Genomic DNA, 23,347 nt, shown 5'->3' on the forward strand with positions numbered 1-23,347 from the left:
TGAGGGCCACTGGGTTGATTATTATTAATAATATTACTTCTAGTCTAACCTTTAGAACCACTGAATAAGAGTTCATCTGTAGCTTGTACTGATAGTACAGCTTTAGTGTGTCCTTCTGCTGTGTAGGAACAAACCAGTGGCTGCTTGCCTTGAGGTTTGAGGGCCACTGGGTTGATTATTATTAATAATATTACTTTTAGTCTCACCTTTAGAACCACTGAATAAGAGTTCATCTGTAGCTTGTACCGATAGAACAGCTTTAGTGTGACCTTCTGCTGTATAGGAACAAACCAGTGGCTGCTTGCCTTGAGGTTTGAGGGCCACTGGGTTGATTATCCCTCTGTAATACACAAAGCAAAATAAGTTTAGTTTATTAATTTTGTATAGTTTAGTTTAGGTCAAACGAAGAAGAATTCACTAGAGTGGGACTTGACCCTGCAAACTATGGATCAATGCACCTGAGCTCTGTTAACTCAGGCATCCAGCCCTTTGTTGGCAGTACCCCTATTTTGTCAATATCTTTAAAATCCCTCAGACACAGTACTAAAGTCGGTTTAACTCATCGTTCAACCTGATCGAGTTCAACTCTGTGTGTCTGAATGGTACTAAAGTTAGTCCGAATCGAGTTCAACCCATAAAAGATAAACCGTCCAGGGAGGGGGTTTATCTTTAGACCACTTTGAGTTTATCTTGCAACACTGTGTGTGGACAGAATAAAAAAGACCACATCTGGTTTAACTCACAACAGACGACCCATTGACCTCCGTAATCATTCTGTAAACACCGAATGTTAGAGTAGCGGGGTTGCGTTTGACCTCTTACAACCGAAGATGAACCGTATCAGGTTGAACTCTGTGATCTTTGAATGCAAGGGGAACAACTTATATGACCACCTTGAAAGTTAGACCGGTTCGGGTCAAACTACGAATGCTGTCTGTTCAGGGGAGCATGCAATGGACCCTTCCCATGAAATATGCTAATCACATTCACGCATGTGTACAGACCCTGTTGGTTGGCAAACGCCATAGAGTTGTGCACTAAGCAGACGCGCAATCGCGTCTGCGTCACGCACCCATTAGCCGTGTACAAAACAGCGCGATGTTCCCTCATTTTGCCAACCAAAACGTTAGTGCGCACGCGCTATGTGCAATTTACATGTTTCATGGAATGGGTCTATTCAGACATACAACGACTACCACAAGTCTAGATAAGCGGCAGCAGAGGGATCACCTTAAGAGGAACCATTTACAAAGTAGGATTTAAGATCTTAAAGCTTTTTTTTATGTAGCTTAGTGCCTGTTTCTTATTTCTACTTGTAGCAGCCACTTTTGACAGCCCTACTATTTTCCTCTTGCACAGAAGTTCCCACTTCTACAATCCTCTAAAGAATACCTGAGATTCAAGTCATTAATGAAGATACGATGGAGGATGGTACCACCATGCCCCTAGATTAGTGGACAAGTCGTTAATTGTCCAACGCGGAGAGAAAGTCCAGTTGTGCATTGCTCTCGCAAGATCACAGCTCTCGCGCAAACTGCTGGTTGCCGACTTCTACTTTAAATGGGACCGTAGTCGTGAGAGCAGTACATTAGTCTCGCGGGGCCAGCAGCCTTGCAAGAATACCGCGGGAATTGCAGGGAGAGTCAGAACGATATCACTGCGACAGACATTTAACAACTTGTCCACACGTCTGCCGTGCCCCATAGCGAGCAGCACATCTAGCAGGCTTCAAATTTTTGTGTAGAAATGTGCCCATCTGGCAGAGTAGAGAGTGGTTGGTTGTTACTAAGTACCAAGTTTTACAAGGCAATGTCTACAAGTCATGCCTTCATGCAGTAATTTGCGCCTCAAGCAAAATATCAAAGTTCATACATTGGCAGACCTGATTTTATTTTCGAAGAGTGCAGCATTTTAGAATTTGCAATAGAAACTTCAATAAAAATAAAACTTGGGTACTAAATAAACGGCAAAGCTACCGTATAATTTCAGGACTGAAGACAAATATACAGAAAAATACGAATAAATATAAACATGCAAAAAGAAAAGAGAACACCACAAAAAGGACAAACCTTTAAACCATCTGAAATTTTTGAAAGTTTGTTTGTGCATTGGTCCAGTGGCTTTTAATAGTTGAAATGCATGTACATCAACAAATAACTCTACATCAACAGAAAACACTGCACTATATTGAAAGCAGTTACTATTTACAGCACATACTTGTATACGGACAAATATGAGTTATAGATCAATAGATAAAATCAATGAGAAAGCAAAGACTAACAACATCTGGAAGAAAACAAAATCAAAAATGAGATAAACCTACCCATCATCTTCCTCAGATTGTTTACTAGAGTTTAAAAAGCAAATAACCATTGTGAAAAGTATAGTAACATGTCAAGAACTAAGAAATGTTTGTCATGAGCTATAACGATAACATGCTGAAAATAATGTTAATAATATTGAGGTCACAGCACACGTACATGTACATGTATTGTACCAACCAGGTACATGTACATGTACCCAAGGCGCTGAGTACATACAAACTTTCAGAAAGATGTTATTGAAGTGATGAATTCTGAGACCCATTTATGTAGCACCTTACAAGATCATCCTTCAGACATTCAAGGCTCTCCATGGACTAGCCCCTACCTACATACAGAGCATGATTCAGCCTCGTACGGTCAGGCCGGGTCTGAGGTCATCTGGCAGCATGCTCTATGTTCCTCTGACCCGTTTATCCAGCTATGGGGACAGGGCGTTCAGTAACATTTCACCACGCCTCTGGAACTCTCTGCCTCAACATCAAGGACACACATGACATCTCACGATTCCAACATTCTCTCAAAACCCATCTCTTCAGATTAGCCTTTGCAGATATAGAGTGAAATTTTCTTGTTGTTCTTTGACCAGCGCCTTTGAATGTTCTACAGATTTAGTGCGCTTTAAAAATGCTGTACTATTATTTTTATTATTATTATTATTATTATTATTATAAGGGTTTACAAGGTGCTACTGCGCATTATGCAGCCACAGCCAGGAACACCAGGGCGAACTCCTTATCTTTTTCAATAAGAGCACCGGAAACGAAGCAATAGTTAAGTGTCTAAGGATACAAGTGTCACGGCTGGGGGACTCTCAATACTATGTCTTAGGTTAAAAGAGTCAAGTTTACGAGATAAGTAATGACAAGTCTACTTCTTAGATTCCAGAAGTCGTCTTTGTAGATTCCCGTTCATTAATTTGGTTAAAATGAATGAGTCAACAGAAGTGTTGACTGAAAAAGTTTATTTATATTCTGGGAAAAACTTCTTATCAAGAGTAGGGACTAACCCCAGTGTTTCTGGTAATAGCAAACACCCTCGTTTACAGGTTTCCTCAGGCACGGAGCTACAGCAACTAATTTCTTCTTGTATGAGGCATTCTGGTTTTATTACCAGAAATCGAGTAACAACAAAAATAGAAATAAGTAGGATTTTAAAAGTGAGAAATACGAACCTTCCATTACGTGAAGCAGCTGGTGAGTTGTTCTGAGTAAGACGAGAAAACACGTTGTCACTTCTGGCTTTATTGGGTGGTGGTGAGCTTGGAGGTGATGGGTCGGGAGTATGCTCACTGCGCATGGCAAACAAAATAAAATATGAGATCGATCGGTCATCGAAGTTGCGAGATAATAATGAAAGAAAAAACACCCTTGTCACAAGAACTTGTGTGCTTTCAGATGCTTGGTTTCGGGACCTCAAATCTAATTCTGAGGTCTCAAAATAAAACTTGTGGAAAATTACTTCTTTCTCAAAAAAACTTCAGAGGGAGCTGTTTCTGACAATGTTTTATACTATCAACAGCTCTCCATGTCTTGTTACCAAGTACGTTTTTATGCTAACAATTATTTTGAATAATTGCCAATATTGTCCAGTGCCTTTAAAGGTTTTATTAAATAAGTCCCAGTTCTCTGAAACTTTCTAATGTAACTTACACTGAGCCGATAGGAGATGAGTGAGTGAGTGGTTGAGGAGCAAGAAGGTTATGAAGCTTCCTTCTGAGTAACGGAGATGAAGTATCAAGACGCTGACCAGGTCTGAAAAACAAACAATACATGTAACATAAGACAACATTGAAACGTGTTTCTCTGAAAAACTTGCAAACATGAAGCCCAACTATTAACATTACTATCAGGGACCTACTCTGCAACCTGGTGCCATATTTTATGGTTATATCTCCAGTTCTATATCGCCCTGGGTAAGTTAAGAAGGGTGCGTGTTCTTATGTGGTGCGAGGAAAGAAGAGCTTTGTGTGAGTCTGACGATGATGCCAGGTTTTCAAACTGTTCATGTATGGAGCCATGTGGTAAGTGCAATGGCCTTTACACCATAGCTACTCCATTCCTAGATCCAAAAGGAAAGCCAGGGACACAGCCTTAGCAGTTGCTGCACCGCGCTTGTGGAATGAACTACCAACAAGTCTGAGAGAAGCTGCTTCATTGGCTGTGTTTAAATGACTACTGAAGAAACTTTTGTTCCCAAAACATAATTTGCTCCTCTTGTTTGTTTATCTTTAGGCTCGCGTTGGTCCTTTTTGTTCTGCTTTTGTTATTGTGTTACCCTCCCTTTGTTATGTGCTTTGTTCTTTGTATAGTGCCTTATAAATGCTTCTTATTTAGGTAGTCTAGTTGGTAAGACACTGCTCTAGAATTGCAAGGGTCGTGGGTTCGAATCCCACCCCAGTAACATGCCTGTGATATTTATTCACAGTATACAGTGCTAACACACATCGGTGTATGGGTAAAAAAACAAAATTAATATTCTTTATCTCCGATGCAAATTTAACATCTCTTATTCTTATAAATGCTTTGTATTATATTATTTACTACTACTTACTTTTCCCTCCTTGCTGACGTGAGCCTAGGAGGAGGTAAGATGACAGTATCTGTAGAATGACTCGAGTCATCCCCCGAGTGTTCACTATACTCCATAAGAGGCAGAAGAGGGGTAGGTTCACTGGGGTCCTTGGTGCCTGCATACAGAAGCTCTTCTTGGGTGGCTGTACGACGTCTTGCCTGGTAGGAAGATTAGAAAGGGGTACTTTAGGGTAATTTCATACCAAATAACCAAAAGTTCTAACAAGTTTGTCAGGCCCCATCTTAGATTATTATTTTTTTTTAATTTATCTTTGTATCCTATCTCCTTGAAATAAAGGAAGACTTTAATGCATTTAGAAATGAAAGTTAATGAAAACAATCACTTCAAAATTTGTCACTTCTTTCAGGAAGCCAATTTGTAAGAAGCTAATAATAAACATCTTGTAAACTAGTTTGTATGAAAACCATTTTTTAAATACGCATTGCTGTTACCACTTTCTGCAACACTCAATAGCATGTTTACAATCCACTTAAGGATAAACTGAAAGGATGACAACTAGAAAAATAGTTTTAGTACAGAAAATTTCATGTTTTAGTCTGGATGAATTTATATCCTAGATGTGCTGGATTTGGGGCTTTATTTGCCAACCAAGGAAAAGTACTGGGGTGTTTCCCACACCACCCCCCCCCCCAACCTTTCCCCTTATGCCCTTGTTCACCACAGCCCTGCCCACACTCTCAAGAAATATTCCCCCGAAAAAAGAAGGAAACCAATCAACCAAAGAATTGAAATTGTCAGCTTACCTTGTCCCTTGTTGTCCGAACCGGAATTTGAGAAGCAGGAATTGTGGGTAGTAGGCAATCAAAAGGAGGTAACGAACCAGTGTTAGCATGATTCTGCAATGCATTCTGGGTACTAGCACTTCATCCACCAATCACAATTCAGCACAGACAGGAACGACATGCAGGCACAACGAAATATGGGATAACCGGGAAAGAAAGTAAAAACACCGTCATGGGTTAATTGGTGGAAATGTCATGCAGGTACAACACTACGAAATCCACTCATTCAACATATCAACTAATCAACTAAAACCATATCCACACATCAAGAACATGTACATCCAACTGAGAGAAGAACACACCATAAGCCCTTTTCACACTAGTCTATTCCCCGGGTTGCCCCTGGGGAATAACAGCCAGCCTTTTCACACTAGTCTATTCCCCGGGTTGCCCCTGGGGAATAACAGCCAGCCTTTTCACACTACTCTATTCCCCGGGTTGCCCCTGGGGAATAACAGCCAGCCTTTTCACACTACTCTATTCCCCGGGTTGCCCCTGGGGAATAACAGTCAGCCTTTTCACACTACTCTATTCCCCGGGTTGCCCCTGGGGAATAACAGCCAGCCTTTTCACACTACTCTATTCCCCAGGTTGCCCCTGGGGAATAACAGCCAGCCTTTTCACACTACTCTATTCCCCGGGTTGCCCCTGGGGAATAACAGCCAGCCTTGTCACACTACTCTATTCCCCGGGTTGCCCCTGGGGAATAACAGCCAGCCTTTTCACACTAGTCTATTCCCCGGGTTGCCCCTGGGGAATAACAGCCAGCCTTTTCACACTACTCTATTCCCCGGGTTGCCCCTGGGGAATAACAGCCAGCCTTTTCACACTAGTCTATTCCCCGGGTTGCCCCTGGGGAATAACAGCCAGCCTTTTCACACTACTCTATTCCCCGGGTTGCCCCTGGGGAATAACAGCCAGCCTTTTCACACTACTCTATTCCCCGGGTTGCCCCTGGGGAATAACAGCCAGCCTTTTCACACTACTCTATTCCCCGGGTTGCCCCTGGGGAATAACAGCCAGCCTTTTCACACTACTCTATTCCCCGGGTTGCCCCTGGGGAATAACAGCCAGCCTTTTCACACTACTCTATTCCCCGGGTTGCCCCTGGGGAATAACAGTCAGCCTTTTCACACTACTCTATTCCCCGGGTTGCCCCTGGGGAATAACAGCCAGCCTTTTCACACTACTCTATTCCCCGGGTTGCCCCTGGGGAATAACAGCCAGCCTTTTCACACTACTCTATTCCCCGGGTTGCCCCTGGGGAATAACAGCCAGCCTTTTTACACTATGAACCCTTTACCCCTGGAGTGCGTTTTGGCGACCCCAACCAGAAACATTGGTCATCGGTCGAGCGTTTGAGCGTGTTCGGTTGAGCGTGGTGACGATGCTGCTCTACAGACCAACCGGTAACCGCCTTGTTGAGTCAGTTGGGGTTTGGTTGGGGTCGCCAAAACGCACTCCAGGTCTTCCCCAAGTCTGCTTGGGCAAATAGGAATAGCCAACCCTGCTCTCGAGTATTCTTGGGTATTCTTGAAACGTACAACCAGAACCAACAATATGGAATAGGGACACAGTGTGAAAGTGCGCTGGGGGCAACCCTGGGACCAAACGAAAGTCACATGGCCTTCCCCCAGGGCTGTATTTCATGGGGATAATAGTTCTATACAATGTGAAAAGGGCTGCTCACTTGTTATTTGGTAAAAAAATCTCATGCTAAAAAAACTACTGACCAATCCATTCATCATCCACTAAGTCAACAAAATCAACTAATCATCAACTAACTGCATTGCACGTAAAACCATATAATGCAAGGATGACACTCAAGGGAAGAGCACAATTTAAGGGGTGAAATCAGAAACATCCTAGTTTAATTACGAGACAAAAACATTTATGTTTTTCCTGTAAATTGACTTATTTATTTGTGCTTAAGTTAATTTGTAAATTTTGCAAGGTCAATGAAGAGGTAAAGGGAATCTTTATTGAGATATTTTACAACATTTGGTCCTGCACAAACTACAGTGTATACGTTACTATGGGAGTACGCTTATCAAGACATGTTGAGTCTCAACCAATAAGGTATGGGCTAAGGAAGATCCTTCAGTTAAACAAGCTGATGGTCGAGTGAAATGGCAAGCACTGGTCTTGCTTGCTAGTTCAAAGGCATCCCAATTTCATTTCAAATATGAATCGTGAAATACTATCAAGGTCAGGAATTTCATATGAAGAAACAAAGCTCCAATCTTAAAAATTTAATAACAAGGCACAACAAGAGAGGCCAGAGTTCAACTCTCTGTTTTAGAGTTATTGCAGTCTGCAGTTTACTCGGGAAAAGGACAAATTAGTTAGGGTATTTTCATTAACTTAAATTAACTTTTTTATTTGTGCTTAAATTAATTTGTGAATTTAAAAAGGTCAATGAAGAGGTTAAGGGAATCTTTATTGAGATATTTTACAACATTTGGTCCTGCACAAACTACAGTTGATAAGTTACTATGGGAGTACGCTTATCAAGACATGTTGAGTCTCAACCAATAAGGTAAGGGCTAAGGAAGATCCTTGAGTTGAACAAGCTGATGGTCGAGTGAAATGGCAAGCACTGGTACTAACCCTGAAATATAGCCTCAACAAATAATGTAAATATATTTTGATTTACTTCTTGGTAATGACGAGCATTTTCAGAGCTTGAAACATAAGTATTAAGAAAACCAGGAAAGCTATGATGATTACTGAGAACCAACTGAGCAGTTCCAAACATTCAAATCGGATTAACAAAAGATAATCCAGATTATTAATCAAAATTAGTTAAACAAATTATTAATCCAAATAATTAATCCATCCAAATAAATGAAGGCCAAAGAGTCAGATTGTAGCACAAGGTTTGAAGACAGGACCATTCATCAAATAGAGATGATTTTCAGGGGAAACAAATTTGAAACACACATAAATTGACATAAAGAATAAACAAACAAATGCAAAAATAATAAGAGAACATTTATAACAGAATGAAAATAATGAAAGTAATTAAAAAAATAACAAGCATGAAAAGCACACCAGTAGACAGGAACAGACAGGAACAGACACAAGAAAGGGAGGAATTGAAAATAAATATGGACCAAGGAAGAAGCAGAAAAAACAAGAAAAGAAAAGGAAAAATGAATTAAAAACTCAGCAATAAGAGACCAGTGGCCCGAGGTCATATTATAACTGTTGACTACTTTCATGACTAGAGGAATAATTATCTTGAAATGTAATATCTCAGATAGTATTTCAAGATTTGTCTTTTCATAAATTATCAAACAAAAAGATATAAAAAAATCTTGAAAGGAGTTTTTTTTAATTACAATGTATTGTTTCAATATGACCTCAGAAAAATGCAATACCAAAAGACCACATATTGATCACATAAACACACTAACATTCACCGCTGTCATGCATTAAAATATTGTAAACAAATGTACTGTAAAAAACACACATACACACACCCCAATACACACCCCCAATAACAATAATTTTAAAAGAAATGTATGACATATTTATAGAACATTTCTTCACTTCTTGAAATAATAAAGTAAATTTGTTGAGAAATAAAGAGGACAAAAAGAGAGTGACCATCATTTTTTAATTTTGTTTTGTTTGATCAAGAAACAGAAACATTTTCATTCCTGAATAAATTGATACAAACGAAGTTAACAAAACTTTTGTGAGCAGTTATAAAAAAACTCTTTGCGAATTAAAGAGATGAACAACTTTCATGTAACATGACCAGACAACAAGATGTGGTTACCAAATTTCATGACTCATGGATTTCTTCTAATGTACATGAATAAGGCTAAATAGTTGTATTGCATGTACAATGTAGATGGAAAAGTGAAGAGTATTTAAAGGCAGTGGACACTATTGGTAATTGCTCAAAATAATTATTAGCATAAAACCGTTCTTGGTGTTGAGTAATGGGGAGAGGTTGATGGTATAAAACATTGTGAGAAACAGCTCCCTCTGAAGTGCCACAGTTTTCGAGAAAGAAGTAATTTTCCACGAATTTTATTTCGAGACCTCAGATTTAGAACTTGAAGTCTCGAAATCAACCATCTAAACACACAAAACTTCGTGTGACAGGTTTTTTTTCTTTCATTCTTATCTCGCAATTTCGATGACCGATTAAGCTCAAATTTTCACAGGTTTGTTATTTTATGCATATGTTGAGATACATGTACATCAACTGTGAAGGCTATTCTTTGACAATTACCAATTGTGTCCACTGCCTTTAATTATCACTTTGCGTCGCAAAAACTTGACTGTGACTCCGCCTGGTATCCTTTTTCTGAATTTGTTTAGACTTGTTTAAGGCCGGCTCCTTGGAGGTAGTAAAGGCATGTTGCGAGTAGGCTGAAGGAAGATTACAAAGTATTCCCGGTCACCAATTTAACGTCCCCACTAACCAGAAAAAAATACGCTTAAAAGGCAGTGGACACTATTGGTAATTGTAATTACTCAAAATAATTATCGGCACAAAACTTACTTGGTAACAAGCAATGGGGAGAAGTTGATAGTATAAAACATTGTGAGAAACGGCTCCCTCTGAAGGAACATAGTTTTCGAGAAAGAAGTAATTTTTCCACAAATTTGATTTTGAGACCTCAAGTTTAGAATTTGAGGTCTCGAAATCAAGCATCTAAAAGCACACAATTTGTGTGACAAGGGTGTTTTTTTCTTTCATAGTTATCTCGCAACTCCGACGCCCAATCAAGCTCAAATTTTCACAGGTTTGTTACTTTATGCATATGTTGAGATCCACCAAGTGAGAAGACTGGTCTTTGACAATTACCAATAGTGTCCACGGTCTTTAAATATAAATTGCTGATTCTTGGCCGAACGTAAAAGAAAAGTTTCTGCTCCCAATAAGCAGAGTCATAAAATTAGACCCAGATGACTAAAGTGACTAACCTTGTTTCGATGGGCGAGGGCGCTCTAGAGCTTTCTGCACTACTACTGCTCTCTGGTTCCGGTTGGACATAGAGACCATCAAACTCTACATCTAGCTCCTCCTGCTCCGATAAGACGTGTTGAAGGAGCTGGGCTTGAAGGAAACTATTCTGCTCCTCCTGGTGGAGTTTGGCTTCTAACTCCTTCACTTGGGACTCCTTCTGAGATGCGTGCTGACCCTGAGATTCCATAGAAACGAAATGACTAGATTAGATTCAATTTAGAGCTGCTAAGCATACAAATTTGGTTAGCATGAAATTTGATACAAACAGGATTACCAAGCAAATTTCCATTTGTTGCATATTGCTTGTTACTTGTATTCAGCTTTTATTTTGCTTATCCAAAAAATCACATGGAATTTTGGTTGGTAATCCTGTTTTTATCAAGGCAAACATTTTATGATGAGCAAATTTACAAGTGCTCAATGAAAGAATTGAAATTGCCTTACATTTGTAGCTTTTAAACTGTTAAGAATACATGTACATAACAATATGATAGGCCTAAATAGTCAATATCTTTGTTGGGGGGGGGGGGGGGTGCCAGTCAGAAGCCAATCAACTGTTAGCTGCTGTGCAGCAGATTAGTATACATTACAAAACTTTATAGATTTGCCTGTTGCTATGACAGTACCTCTGCTGCGGGGAGTTCGACTGATGATCAGAAAGTGGGTTGTGACTAATGCCAAGCAAACTAATTGAAAACTCTGAAGTTTTGAAAGAAAATTTGAGTTAAAGAATTTTAATTATTAGTACACGTAGATAATTTGTTGTGCTACTTCGTGACTTTGCTGAGATATTGTTAAATGGTGCAAACTCCTGGCAGGTCAGCATTAAGGGGGGTGCAAGCTCTGCTACACATAATGGAACCCCATTGATGGCCCCTCCCTCTCCTCCTTCCACCCAATGGAGTTTGCATTAATCTCAAACCTTATTGATAGTCAGCTGTAGGAAGTGTTCCAGCATGTATTTAGCCTCCTGCAACGAGCAGTGATCAATGACAACAGCAACATCTCCTGCATCTACCTCATCCTGGGAAGTTATCAAGCAAACAAAACGGCTTGTTAAGAAGACTACACATACACAACTTAAACACACATGTACATGTACATGTAATTTCTATGATTTGGTGCCATTTTGTACGGAAAACAACAATTTAATGTATTGGTGTTTGGCATACAAAACTCTAATGGTTTACCACTTGTACTACAAAAACAAAATAACATTACTAATAAAACACTGAAATAAACAAAGGGAAAAAAAGAAAGAAAAATGTAGAGTAGTTTTAAAATTCTTTACCAAGTCAATGCTGCATAAAATGACAAGAAGTGCACAATCAGGCTTCAAACGGTCTAAAAATTTGTTACAATTTTAAATGATTTGTGTCAACAGAAGAGTTCAACTTGCATTTAGGGTGAGGTACATGTATGCCATGAAATAAGGGACAAATTTAAAGAAAGAGACTTTCTTGTAAGACGGTGGCAGTTTATTTTTTAATGTTTTCAATAATGTAATGACTAACAAACGAGATCACTCCAATTGAGAAGTGTAACAGCATTGGTGCAGTAAAGATTTCCAAAATTACATGAATGAAATAAACATTTTGTAGAGGTTGGGAAAGTAAAAGTCAGTCACTCAAGATGTTCGGGTTCAGAAAACTTCTATATGTACCTCCATGAGAAAACCTACTGGGTAAAAAACATACGCAAGTATCTGGCACTCATATTAGGTGACACACAGTCATGGTTCTATTTTACTACGAGGGAAAACAGAGCAAAAAAAAAAAAAGCTGTATTACACTTTTCTCATTTTCATTTTTGTCTGCACACTTTTTGACTGAAAAACGACTATAGGCTATCAATAAGACTGGGATTGTTATGAAATCACATAGATTTTGTTTGGGTTAAATTTGTGAGAAATGGAAGTTAAAATAGAGGATAACTCTTTGAATGTGGAGCAAATCATGAAACAAATTCGTAAAAAAAAAAACCATATGTTTTGCTCTTTATGGATTTGTTTTAAATGAAATTTTGGTACAAACAATCATGTTTTAAAAGGGCTACACAATTATGATAAAAATAAAATCATAAACTCATACACAAGATGTCATGTAAAATCACTGATGGGTAAAACACACACGGTCATGCAAGCACGAGTACACACCATCAAACCTTTCTACACAGTGACCACATGTACAACCCTTGTGTAACTAACTTTATACATATTCATGTAACACACAGAGTGAAATAAGCCATTTGCATGTTAGATTTGAATGTTGTCTGGTACAATGACGTGCGTCATCACAAGTTAATACTATTCAATTGTTATACCTCTGTACAAATTGTGAAGTTTGATTGGTCGAGAACCAGTCACGTGCTGTGCAACAAAAACTCATGTACATGGCTCGACGGGCCGGGTAACATGAAAAGTGATGTACACAGGTGTACATCACCTTGATCGTTCCCAGCGTTGGTCGATTTCCAGCGCTGTGTACGAAACATCCGCGGGTACGAGGGAATTGTTTCTTGTTCGTCTGCTTATTAAACAATGAATAGTCCGTCGTAATATTGTTTGAAGATGACAACAGAACTACGAGAAGAGGAATAATAATGTCTCAGGAATAATAATGTTACAAGGGTATAACAAAACAATTGTTGCACGCTGTGACTGGGGTCCATGGGTTTTGTACACCCTCGAGGGAAAATGGCACCCTTGGCTTCGCCTCAGGTGTACAAAACGCCATGGACCCCAAATCACAGCGTGCAACAATCGTTTTGTTACACATTGGTAACATGACTATTCCTCTTCTCAAAGTTATGTTGTCATCTTCAAACATTATAACGACGGAGTATGCATAGTTTAATAAGCAGACAAACAGTTGTTCAAATAAGAAACCATTCTTCACTGTTCCCTCGAACTTGCAACCGTTTCCTAGGAAGCACTAGAAATCGACCAACGGTGGGAACGATCAAGTTGATGTACATGTACACCGATTAACATCACTCATGTTACCCGCCGCGCTGTGCAGCCATGGTACATGCGTATTTGTTGCACGGCACGTAATGGTTCTCGACCAATCGTACTTCACAATTTGTTACCGAGGTATAACAATTAAATTTGAATTTCTCAGACTATCGAGACAGTTGCTATGTAACATGATTAGGGCAAACTTTTGCTTAGTTACGCAGGAGCAGGTGAACACCCATACAGGAATCTGAATGGATGTGTATGTCACAATGGTACCAGGGTTTGCTCATCTAGAGGTTGCTATACAAAAGCTTGCCCTGAGCCATTTGACATAGCAACTGTCTCTATAGTCTGAGGAATTCAAATTTAAGCGGTAAATTGTGACTAAGCAAGTCATTGTACCAGACATTATTCACATCTAACTGCAAATGGCTTATTGACTAGAGTGCTACATGTAACTTGTCCTGCATTCTAAAGCCGTGCAGGAGCATGTGCGCACAGATGTCAAAGCGAAGATTTGTCATGCAATGTTGATATGTTTCTTCGCGAGATCGCAAATTGCATTGCAGGATGATGTAATGTAATTTTGTAAAGTTGCTGCACAAGATTTGTACGAAAATGTAACACATAATCCACATACCCATGTTCCCTCCTGTTTTGAGAAAAAAACAATAAAGTGGATTAAATAAATAAAATCGACACAAGTCCTTCAATTACAATCATCAAACCAAACAATGGACAAAAATTAGTATTTGATTTTTCACCTGCTTCTGCCATCATTTAAAAAATAAAGGTTTTTTTTTTTCTTAAATTAAAAAAAAAATCTTTTGATTAGACACTACTCAGTACGCACACAGCTCTCTATCCAGTGGTGCTGAAAAGAGGAGAGGTATGTGTCAGGCATGAGAATGGGCGATGATGACAAAACAGGAAATCCATTTTGTGCGTAGCAAATCAGAAAAATGCATTGTCCGAATTTGGGGAAAGGTCCAGAATTTAGGCAAGGTAACCCAGGCGTCAGCTTCACACTTTTTGGTCAGTAGACTTTTTAAATATTCCACACATGTTCCTTTGCTGCTGAATGGGTAAGCTTACAATTTCTGATTAGAGAAGAGGGATTAGCGACATCCTAATGAATAATCCCCTATAACTTACCCCAAATTTGTTATATCAAATTCATACTGAACTCATAGACCACAAATTTGAAAGTGAAAACAACAGGAATTCCTGTTTAAACGGGAAGATTCTCATGTCTGTTGTATACATTGAAATGATGGCCTTTCCACCATTTGATAACCCATAGAGTTGCAAACTTCAAGGAGCCTTTAGTGAACAGTATCCTCAGAGATTAGTTTATAAATATGGAGAAAAATACAAAATGAATTGTTTACCAGAGAGATATGAAAAAGTCTCAACTCACTTAAAAGTATGAAGTAATGGAAGTTAATGGAATACCCAAAAAAAAAAAAAAAAATAGTATGAAGTTTTTCATCCCTGGAAATTAGTTGAACAAATAAGCAACAAACAATAAACAAAACATGTTTCAGCAACCAGGCCCCGATTCCATGACGTCTGCTGCCACCAAGTGTCCCAAAAGTCTCCCATAAAACAATGCAGCTGATGTAAGACTAGGGAAATGTGATTCAATTTCAAAGACCTCATCACAAATAAACAGCAAACAAATGTTTCAAAAACACATGACGTGAATTTACCTTTCCTTCCATAACTTCCATGATATTAGCCTGGCATTCCGTTATCTGTTCTTGCACATACTCAATATTCGCATTCAGTCCATCAATCTGATCATTCAACTCCGATACCGCAGTAGCGTCTTTCCCAGCTCGGATTGCCTCATCACGACGACGGAACGTCTTCTCTCGTTTCTTACTGAGGCGTTGCCGATGGTGGAGGTAACGCTCCATATCTTGCTCCATGTGGGTGATGGTCTGCCGTCTGTTTACAATATCAGTTACCTAGATATAACGATAAATCAAAAACGATTACTTGCAATCTAGCTAAAGCCGGCCTCAAGTCCACCTACGATTTTCTTGCAAACTGTTGGCAAGGCACAGACAAAATATGCTTAATCGTGTGCCTGCGATTGGTTCCCGACTATTCCATTCTTCCAAATTTTTTTGAGCGGAGACTGTTTCAACGCCTCAATCCCAAATCGCTTAGCAAGTATTCTTACCCTCCTTTCAATCTGTGTCCACTTCTGCTTAGCGGCTCTTGATGAGTACTCACTGGTACCCTTGCGTTCATGTCGTCTCTTCTGACTCGCAGCACTCAGTGGGTGCTTCCTACGAGCTGCTGTAGTCGCCTGCAGTGATGGGGCTGGGCCGTTGCTTTTAGCTGAAGTGTCTTGCTGCTGTGGGCGGCGACTCGTTATTCGCCCGGCTACTTTGTCAGACATGGGTTTGGACATTTTGCGAAGATGTTGTACCTCAAGGAAAAACAAAAGTAAATAAATTAAAATTAGTTAAATAAAGAAAGTATTTCAAAGTTCAACGACTCATGATGAGTCTGAAGGTATAATGCAGCTGCGGTGGCACGATTATTCCAGTAATGACAACACAGTGGTCACAGCTAGGGTGCTCAGGTTGGCACAGTGGTATCCTTCCACTTCTAGGACCATGGTTCCAATCCTGCTTGGGTTGCGTTTCAGTCACTACCTGGCTGCATAGGTTTTCCCTGGAAAAAAATTCTTTGGGATTTTCCCGCCATGTGTAAAATGGAAATGTCCTTAGTTGTCTTCTCTCCACTGAGTTATTTTAATTAAATTGATTTTCTGACACGTCTGAGAGTTCTTTGCTTCATAACCGGAATCAATAAATGAAATGAAACTAGTTTTTGCAATTGACAGTCTTAACTATTATTTCATGGGTTAGCAGGGCAACATAATACTACACTAGCCATTATTCGCTGACACAGCTAGCGCAGAAACTCGGCGCTCACACAGTTAGCGGAGAATGGTGATCGTGAGCACAGACATGAAATTGCAGATTAAAATGTCTCTTGAGCTACAGCTGTGGCTTAAAGGCAGTGTGCACTATTGGTATATACTCAAATCATTAATAAGCATAAAACCTTACTTCCTGTGACAAGGGTGTTTTTTCTTTCATTATTATCTTGCAACTTCGACGACCAATTGAGCTCAAACTTTCACAGGTTTGTTATTGTATTCATATGTTGAGATACACCAAGTGAGAAGACTGCTTGTTGGAAATTACCCAAAAAGAGTCCAAGTTTTATTCCTACCTCTTCCTGTCTTCTCTTGAGTACAATCTCCTTCTGCCTAGCCTCTGCCTCAAGCGTCTTGATCTTACTTTCATGTTTCCTTGATTCTTTCTTGAGTTTCTGGATGGCTCGATTGCTAACCGCATCCTTCTCCCTCGCTCTCTGCTGCTCCTCACGGATTTGCTTCATCAGTTTCACCTATTAATAAACAAAAAGTATTGATAAACATTTTATTTCATTTCATACCTTAATTCTCGATGTGAAGCCATTGAATCTCAGAAAAGTGAACTAAAAAGTAATCGTACTAGCCAAAAGACGCGTGGAGTTGGTGGATTTCCATGTTATTTAAAACTGTTATTTTGATTAATGTGAATGTCAGTTATATCCTAAAACAGTACAAACCTTAGTTTCTTTCATCTTAGACAGATCTCCAGTCAGCATCTTCATCTGACGCTCAAACTGAGATTTATTCCTCAGTAATTTGGAATGTTCCTTGGACGCTTTCTGCATTCGATCTTTCTCGCTGCTCAACTTCTTCAGTTTGATCTCAAACTCCTTCCTAATCTTCTCGGCCTTTTCTTGTGTTCTTGTCTCGGTAAGAGAACCTAAATAAAAAAACATAAACAGTTAACATCTCAAGTATCTAGTCAATTTTTCTTTGTTAATATTGGTTTTTACCTATACACCGATGTGTGTGAGCACTGTATACTCAGTACTTTCCCGAGTCCTGTGAAAAAATATCACAGGCATGTTACTCGAGGACTGGGGAAAGTCCTAAGTATACAGTGCTAACACACATCAGTGTACGGGTAAAAACCAATATTAATACTCTTTATCCCTGATGCAAATTTAACATCTCCAATTTGTCTTTGTTCAACCCCCAAAATAATTTTAAAAATTTACCCAGTCAGTTTCCCTTGCGGTTTATATCGACATCTGAAACAAAAAGTTGCATCACCCTTATGGTGATCCCTGGCTGCCGCTTCCCAGGTTGTATCGTAATTTGGGTGTGATCCCTGGCTACACGGCAGTTAACGATTGTATATCTTCTGACTGGCACCCCCAAACAAAGATATTGACAAAATGGGGATACCGCCAACATAGGGCTAGATAACTCAGTTGGTAGAGCGCTGGCACGTTAATCTGGAGGTTGTTGGTTCGAAATCCCACTCTAGTAAAACAAAACTTTGTTCAACCCAAAAATCATTTAAAAATTTACCCAGTCAGTTTCCCTTGTGGTTTATATTGATAAATATATTTTATCCATACATTTTTTACCAAACTGGACTCTAAGAGGGCGAAGAAAAGGTTGAAATAAATTTCTTTAATATTGCTTCATATTTCCCCTCCCCTTCCCCCAAAAACAGCTTTATGTTCGCTCCGAAGAACATTAATGGTCAAGTGGTTTGCTTTTAAAAGCACAAATATGTCCTGACCGAGTGGGGTGTTGTGGCCGAGCGGATAAGTGCACCAGGACTCAAGCTCCGGTGTTTCTGTTCGGATTCGACTTGGGTTCTTCAGCAAGATTCGTTCTTCAAATGGGACTTAAAGCTGTCGGTCTTGTGAGTTGTGTAATTCTCGTAAAAGAACCCACTGCACTTGTTCCTGGTTCAATGATTTGCAGTATATTGTGCACAGCACCTTGTAAACTATTACATGTGCTGCATACGTGTACATCAAGCCTTAAGGCTAAGTCACACTGCAGCAATAACGACAACGATAATGATCATGACGCAAAGAGAATGCATCCTGTTGGTTGTATGAGCGTGTGGGTTTTCTGCGTGGAGCAAATCAACCAATAAAATGCGTTCTCTTTGCTTCGTGATTGTTATCGTTTTTGTTATCACTGCAGTGTGACTCGACCTTAACAATACCTTGCAGGAAAAAAAATGTAAGCGCTTTGAGTGCACTCAGTGAGGAATATGAGCACTTGAAAGAAGCAACTAAGATTATTATTGTTAGTAACTAAACATACCCATATTAGTAAGTATCTTATCTCGCTCCAACTCTGTTTCTCTAATCTTATCTTGTAGAGACACCATCTTCATCTCGTACTGAGCTTTCAATGTTTGTAATCTTCTCTGACTCGTCTCTAACTCCTCGATCAGTCTCTGTTTGATGTTTATCTCGCAGGCTAGGTCAGCGAGGTCCTCCTGGAGCTGTGATTGAGCTGAAAAGAAAACAAATCAAACAAAATGTTGAGTTATTTATTTATTTATTTATTTTATTCAACATCCAAACCATATAAAAACCAATAACAGCATGGATAAAAATACAAAGCAACTAGTTAAAGAGAATAGAGTATGAACAGCAAAGCAGAAGATCTCAAACTTAAATACCCAAAAGAAGAACATCCTTCAAAGAATGACAAGCAAACTAAAAAGGGGAGAGGTTGCTAGCATGCTTAGCCAAGATCCACAGCATCTGGGCCCAATTTCATAGAGCTGCTCATTTCTGCTTAGCAAACAGTTATGAAGTAATATTTCCTACTTAAGCAACTCTAAGAAAGTTGGCCATGACAATACAATGATACAACTGTAATATACTGTTGGGACACAGGAATTTGCTCGAATATAAGCGGTTTGACAATTCACAAATATTCTCTTGTAAGAACAAAAACAGAACAGGTAAGAATCAGCCGTTATAAAAAACTAAATAAGGACATTTAAAATAGAGCTATTTTGGTCACTGACATGGTGGGATGTAGAAAACAATGCAATGTGTGGACTAGGTGGACAGTCAATGAAGAACTAAAAACCAAATTGAGAGCTAAGGATTGGCGAGGGAATCGTGTTGGGAAGCAGAGCTACTTACTTTCCATCTGAAGATCTACCTGGAAATCTGTATCAAACCAAAATTAAGCCAGAGTCTCAAATTTAGTTTTTACCCTTAGACAGTAACCTGCTAGGAACCCCTACGCGTAATTCTCTAGTTATTATTGTTACCTTTCTCATAATATTCACTCTCTGAAACACACAGCTCTAGTTATTGTTATTACCTTCCTCATATTCATCTTTATCTTTTGAATCACTATCTTTAACTTCCTCTTCCTCCTCCTCCCCACCTCATACCCAATATCCTCCTCCTCTACTACCTCCTCATCTCAATTCTCTAGTTATTATTGTTACCTTTCTCATAATATTCACTCTCTGAAACATACAGCTCTAGTTATTATTATAACCTTCTTCATCTTATATAGGATTTGAGGCATTGCATGGTGTGTCTACTTGCCAGGTAGAGTTGTTCTTAGAGAACTGTCTTGCTTTATTCTACTGCCGCCGAGTAGATAATCAGAGGTTCGGGAGACTTCTCAGTTCTGAGAAGAACTGTCCTGCTTTTTAACTATTACCAGGGCGGATGGTATAGAAAATAGACTGGACTTCTACTACTTCATCGTCAGGAGACTGACGATGACTGGAGCAATCTAGTCGAAACGTTGAGACCAATTCAAAACTGACTCCACGGCAGTACAGTTAATTATGATCCTATAAGCTAAAGTAGAAGTCCAGTCTATTTTCTATACCATCCGCCCTGGTAATAGTTAAAAAGCAGGACAGTTCTTTTCAGAACTGAAAAGTCTCCCGAACCTCCAATTATCTACTCCGAGGCAGTAGAATAAAGCAAGACAGTTCTCTAAGAACAACTCTACCTGGCAAGTAGATACACACATGGTGTTACTGCAAACCAAATTTACTACTTCTTCATCTTCATCTTCTTAATCACTATCGCTAACTATCCTCATCTTCCTCTTCCTCCTCCTCCCCCTCCTTATCTCCAATATCCTCCTACTGTACTACCTCCTCATCTCGATTCTCTAGTTATTGTTACCTTTCTCATAATATGCACTCTCTGAAACACACAGCTCTAGTTATTGTTATTACCTTCTTCATCTTCATCTTCTGAATCACTATCGCTGCTTTCTTTATCTTCCTCCTCATCTTCCTCCTCCTCCCCCTCCTCATCTCCAATATCCTCCTCCTCTGCTGCCTCTTCATCTCCATTTAGTCTCTCTGAAGTAACTTCAGGTTTTTCTGCATCTTCTTTTTCATCACCAGACTCATTTTCTTTATCAGAATGGCTGCAGAGCGAAACAAAAAAAACAGTAAATTTTCTTTGGTTTTAGAAAATGTGAGTAAAGTCTACAAGAACCTCTTGAAGTTTAAACTACTTTACTGTTTGTTTGCCTTAAAATATCATAGAGCTGCTTAAAGCCATTATACAATTTTGGAACAGAAAACAAATAAAAGTTCACAGATTTACAAATTAGTTACACGGTTTACAGAAGGTAAAGGTGAAAGGCTTCTCTTGAATTATCCATGAAATGCATTACTTTTTGAGAAAACATTAAAACAATTATCAATTCTCGATTGCGAGAATTACGTATTTATTTAAAACACATGTCATGACAACGTGCGGGAAACAAGGGTGGGTTTTTCCCGTTATATTCTCCAGACTTCGATGACCGATTGAGCCTAAATTTTCACAGGTTTGTTATTTTATATATAAGTTGTGATACACGAAGTATGGGCTTTTGGACAATACTGTTTACCGAAGGTGTCCAATGGCTTTAAAGGCAAGTTTCACTATGAATTAAAATAATGGTTCAATTGTTTTAATCCTTGATAAATGTTGATATATACAATAAAAATATGTTTCTACGTTTACCACATTACTTCTAATTAAAGCCATTATACACTTTCGGTAAACAGTATTGTCCAAGGCCCACACTACGTGTATCACAACTTATATATCAAATAACAAACCTGTGAAAATTTAGGCTCAATCGGTCATCGGAGTCAGGAGAAAGTAACGGGAAAACCCACCCATGTTTCCGCACGTTTCGCCGTGTCATGACATGTGTTTAAAATAAATCCGTAATTCTTGATATCAAGAATTGATATTGTTTTAGTTTTTTTTTTTTAAGTTTGATATTTCAAGAGAAGTCTTTCACCATTACCTTCTGTAAACCCTGTAAGGTATTTGTAAATCTGTGAACTTTTAGTTTTTTCTCTGTACCGAAAGTGTACAATGGCTTTAAAATGCTTCTCAAACTGCTTTTTTTCTATTGAAAGCTGCTGTAGGCTTCTAACACAAGTTTGTTCTGCCATTAATTAAAAAAGCGATTACCAAACGTGGGCGACAAAACAGAAGATGGAGAGTGGACAGGGGCATTGCTTGGCAACAGACAGGGCTGGATATAGTGATATGGGGAATTGGTAAGGAGGCTTTCCTCCTGCAGTGGAGTGAAACAGGCTAGACGACGACGACCAAACAAACACCTTCCCTTTTAGCATCTCTGTGAAGTTGGGCTCTGTAAGGCAAGAGATTATACAGACAGCAGTAGAGTTATTGAAGCTACCTGTGTGTTCTTGACTTTGATGATCGTCTTTCTCTAGCTGCTTCAGCCACTCTCATTTTTTCTTGGTCATGTTCAACGTGTTTCCGAGCCTCGGCTAGAATAGAAGCAACACGGCTATTCTCTGGTATTTCAGCCTCAATCCTGAAACAGACACAATGAACATCAGGTATTAGGTAGGATTCGAAAGTCAATTTTTATTAGTAGAATCTTTGAGCAGCATGGGGTATGGTGGCCAAGCAAGATCTGTAATCTGGAGTTTGACCAGCAGAGTGTGGGTTCGAATCTTGGTCGTGACACTTGCTACGTAAAATTGGGGGAGGTAGTGCTTTCTGCTCTACCGACCAAGCTTCGGACTGATGATACCCAAGCCTACATCCGTATGGACTGTAAAAGGGGCAACCCTGTTTCAGCCCTAGGAGTAGGTGGCAATGGCCTCTGGAAAAAAATAATTGTAGCCCACACCTTGAAGTGGCCTTCAGGCCTTGTGTGTTTCTGGCGAAGTGCATACAAATTAAGAAGAAAATAAAACACAGAGTGTCCACAGCAGAGTTCGAACCAGGGGCCAAGAGGTGAAAGGTAAGGAAAGAAACCGCCATACAGCTGTGTGAGCGGAAAATGCTTAAACATAACTACACATAGCACAACTGCCTTGGTAAACTGTGAAATACACATGATTTGCTATTACATGCAGTGATACCACTGACATGATTTAAGGGTCATTGAAAATGAAGTAGTATCACAAAACAGTGTGTCATTCAATAATAGTGTTTTCAATAACTTGTGAGTTTTAAAGGTTCTAACATAAGGCAACTGAGAGAGGTTTGCGGTAACACATTGTGAAGATCTCTTTGAGTAGTGTTGTTTCTGAAAAGAACCTGTCAGTCTGTGGTTAATGATTCAGCACTTCGATCAGTATGCCCTTATTGTCTTCAGGAGAATGTGCTCAGAACATAAAGCGGTTTTAAAATGTGCCAACTCAACTCAACTCAAAAACAACATTATAATAAAACAAACTCCAATCTCAAACAGTAACAAACATGTAGAATGTAAAACGAACCTATGACTAAAGGCAGTAGACACTATTGGTAATTGTCAAAGTTGTGA

General features: G+C 39.3%; 1 protein-coding gene across 7 annotated transcripts in view; it reads right to left on the minus strand.

Moving 5' to 3' along the window:
* Positions 1-23,347, minus strand: part of LOC117299067 (kinesin-like protein KIF21A) — a 63,275-nt gene that overhangs the window by 13,260 nt on the left and 26,668 nt on the right. For 3 of the 7 annotated variants that reach the window (XM_033782478.1, XM_033782476.1, XM_033782472.1), the window contains 17 exons: positions 22,244-22,384; positions 20,766-20,962; positions 19,699-19,725; positions 18,860-19,054; positions 17,287-17,489; positions 16,906-17,082; positions 15,839-16,090; positions 15,360-15,620; positions 14,288-14,299; positions 11,611-11,712; positions 10,646-10,863; positions 5,660-5,777; positions 4,875-5,053; positions 3,974-4,075; positions 3,496-3,612; positions 2,324-2,347; positions 207-340 (listed from right to left, as the gene is read on the minus strand). In XM_033782478.1, coding sequence (XP_033638369.1) covers positions 207-340; positions 2,324-2,347; positions 3,496-3,612; positions 3,974-4,075; positions 4,875-5,053; positions 5,660-5,777; positions 10,646-10,863; positions 11,611-11,712; positions 14,288-14,299; positions 15,360-15,620; positions 15,839-16,090; positions 16,906-17,082; positions 17,287-17,489; positions 18,860-19,054; positions 19,699-19,725; positions 20,766-20,962; positions 22,244-22,384 — 2,459 coding nt within the window. The remainder of the gene's footprint in view (positions 1-206; positions 341-2,323; positions 2,348-3,495; positions 3,613-3,973; positions 4,076-4,874; positions 5,054-5,659; positions 5,778-10,645; positions 10,864-11,610; positions 11,713-14,287; positions 14,300-15,359; positions 15,621-15,838; positions 16,091-16,905; positions 17,083-17,286; positions 17,490-18,859; positions 19,055-19,698; positions 19,726-20,765; positions 20,963-22,243; positions 22,385-23,347) is intronic. The other 4 variants (XM_033782479.1, XM_033782475.1, XM_033782473.1 and 1 more) reach the window with 4 other exon arrangements.

Source organism: Asterias rubens, chromosome 14 (genome assembly GCF_902459465.1).
Source record: "Asterias rubens chromosome 14, eAstRub1.3, whole genome shotgun sequence".
Taxonomy (NCBI): Eukaryota; Metazoa; Echinodermata; class Asteroidea; order Forcipulatida; family Asteriidae; genus Asterias; species Asterias rubens.